The 1511-nt window shown below is 30.8% G+C and overlaps 1 protein-coding gene across 5 annotated transcripts in view; it reads left to right on the top strand.

The window, feature by feature from the left end:
- The window catches only part of LOC107673394 (serine/threonine-protein phosphatase 2B catalytic subunit alpha isoform-like), a 64469-nt gene that overhangs the window by 49486 nt on the left and 13472 nt on the right, over positions 1 to 1511 (top strand). For all 5 annotated transcript variants that reach the window (XR_001632399.1, XM_016466970.1, XM_016466968.1 and 2 more), the window contains exons 5-6: positions 666 to 811; positions 913 to 1052. Coding sequence is in view for 4 of the 5 variants with exons in the window: in XM_016466970.1 (XP_016322456.1) it covers positions 666 to 811; positions 913 to 1052 (286 nt within the window). In the remaining variant the exon portion in view is untranslated. The remainder of the gene's footprint in view (positions 1 to 665; positions 812 to 912; positions 1053 to 1511) is intronic.

Here is a 1511-nt window from a genome sequence, read left to right as displayed (position 1 = left end):
TATATATATATATATTTAATTAATGTTTTACTATATTTTTACTATATATTTAAATAAATAGCCTTTGTTAGCATAATATACTTTTTTTAAATACATTTGTTTCAAATTGGATTGCATATGGAAATCAAATTGAATCGTTGTGCTTTTGAACTGAATCAAAAACCAGTGAACTGAACATTCAATTCAAATATTCACACTTTTAATTAGATGTATTTAGACACATCCTTATCGTTATTATAAGTTATGTCATAAAGTGGTTGGGACAAAATAAGTGGCAATAAGTGGTGGAGATATGCGATGTCCCACCTATCATAAATAGCCTATGATCTCGACCTGTATTTCTTTAATCAATTATTTATTCAAATGCCAAGGTCAGCCTTTGATAAAAAAATGTTACTGAATGAGTGATATACTGCCATGTAAATGACTTTGTAGTTTGTTGTTGAAAGGTTTGAGTTCTTGATTGCTTTTATTATTTCATGAAATATATTAATTATTGTTATTATTTATTTCATGAAATAAATGCAACAGTACAGCTCAATGAACCATATCTGATCTTTAGTGATAGGCTGAGGGAAGGAGAAATTAGTCTGTCTGGGGTTTTCTTGACTTCAGTGCTCTGAACTCTAATATAGTCGTGCTTGTCTGTCTTTGTTTCTTCTCAGGTAAAATAAAGTATTCAGAGAGGGTTTATGACGCATGTATGGAGGCCTTCGACTGCTTGCCTCTTGCAGCTCTTCTAAACCAGCAGTTCCTCTGTGTACACGGTGGCCTCTCACCAGAAATCAACTGCTTAGATGACATTAGGAAAGTAAGCATCTGTTTATGTCCTGTCCTTTCCTTACAGTTTTTTTAATTATAAAACAAGATGTGTTCATGCCTCTTTCTTTGTCTGTACGCTGTATTTTGCAGTTAGACCGGTTTAAGGAGCCCCCGGCATTTGGGCCTATGTGTGATTTGATCTGGGCCGACCCAGGAGAGGACTACGGCAGTGAGAAGACGGCCGAGCACTTTAACCACAACTCAGTCAGAGGCTGCTCCTATTTCTTCAGGTACTGAAGCAAAGCTGTATTCACTGGGTAGATCTCCCAGATTTTTGAGAAAAGGAGATTTATTCAACATTATAATAATATTATGAAATATAATATGAAAGGTATATTTACCTTAATTTTTCTTTTTATTCACACATAACAAATCAGTGTAGAATTTTAAGTTGTTATTATCCAAATTATATTTATATTTCTATTATAATTATACTTGTAATAATAACTGTTTTATGCATAATTTTTGTGTATTCTGTTCTTGTTTATGTCTATACATAAGACTATTGAAAAGTAGCAAAAAAGTTATATTAAACTTAAGTTTAATAACTTTTTTATGTTTGTTTGTTGTTGTTTTTTCTTTTTATTGTTTATTTTTAAATCTTGATATTTTTTATTAATACATGTTGTAATTTATGCCAAAAATGTTTTTTATGTAGCTATGCAAAAAAAAAATTATGTAGCTATATA

Source organism: Sinocyclocheilus anshuiensis, unplaced genomic scaffold (genome assembly GCF_001515605.1).
Source record: "Sinocyclocheilus anshuiensis isolate Anshui unplaced genomic scaffold, SAMN03320099.WGS_v1.1 scaffold508, whole genome shotgun sequence".
Lineage (NCBI taxonomy): Eukaryota > Metazoa > Chordata > Actinopteri > Cypriniformes > Cyprinidae > Sinocyclocheilus > Sinocyclocheilus anshuiensis.
The sequence above is the reverse complement of the archived record's forward strand: the minus strand, read 5'-3'. Positions and strand labels throughout refer to the sequence as shown.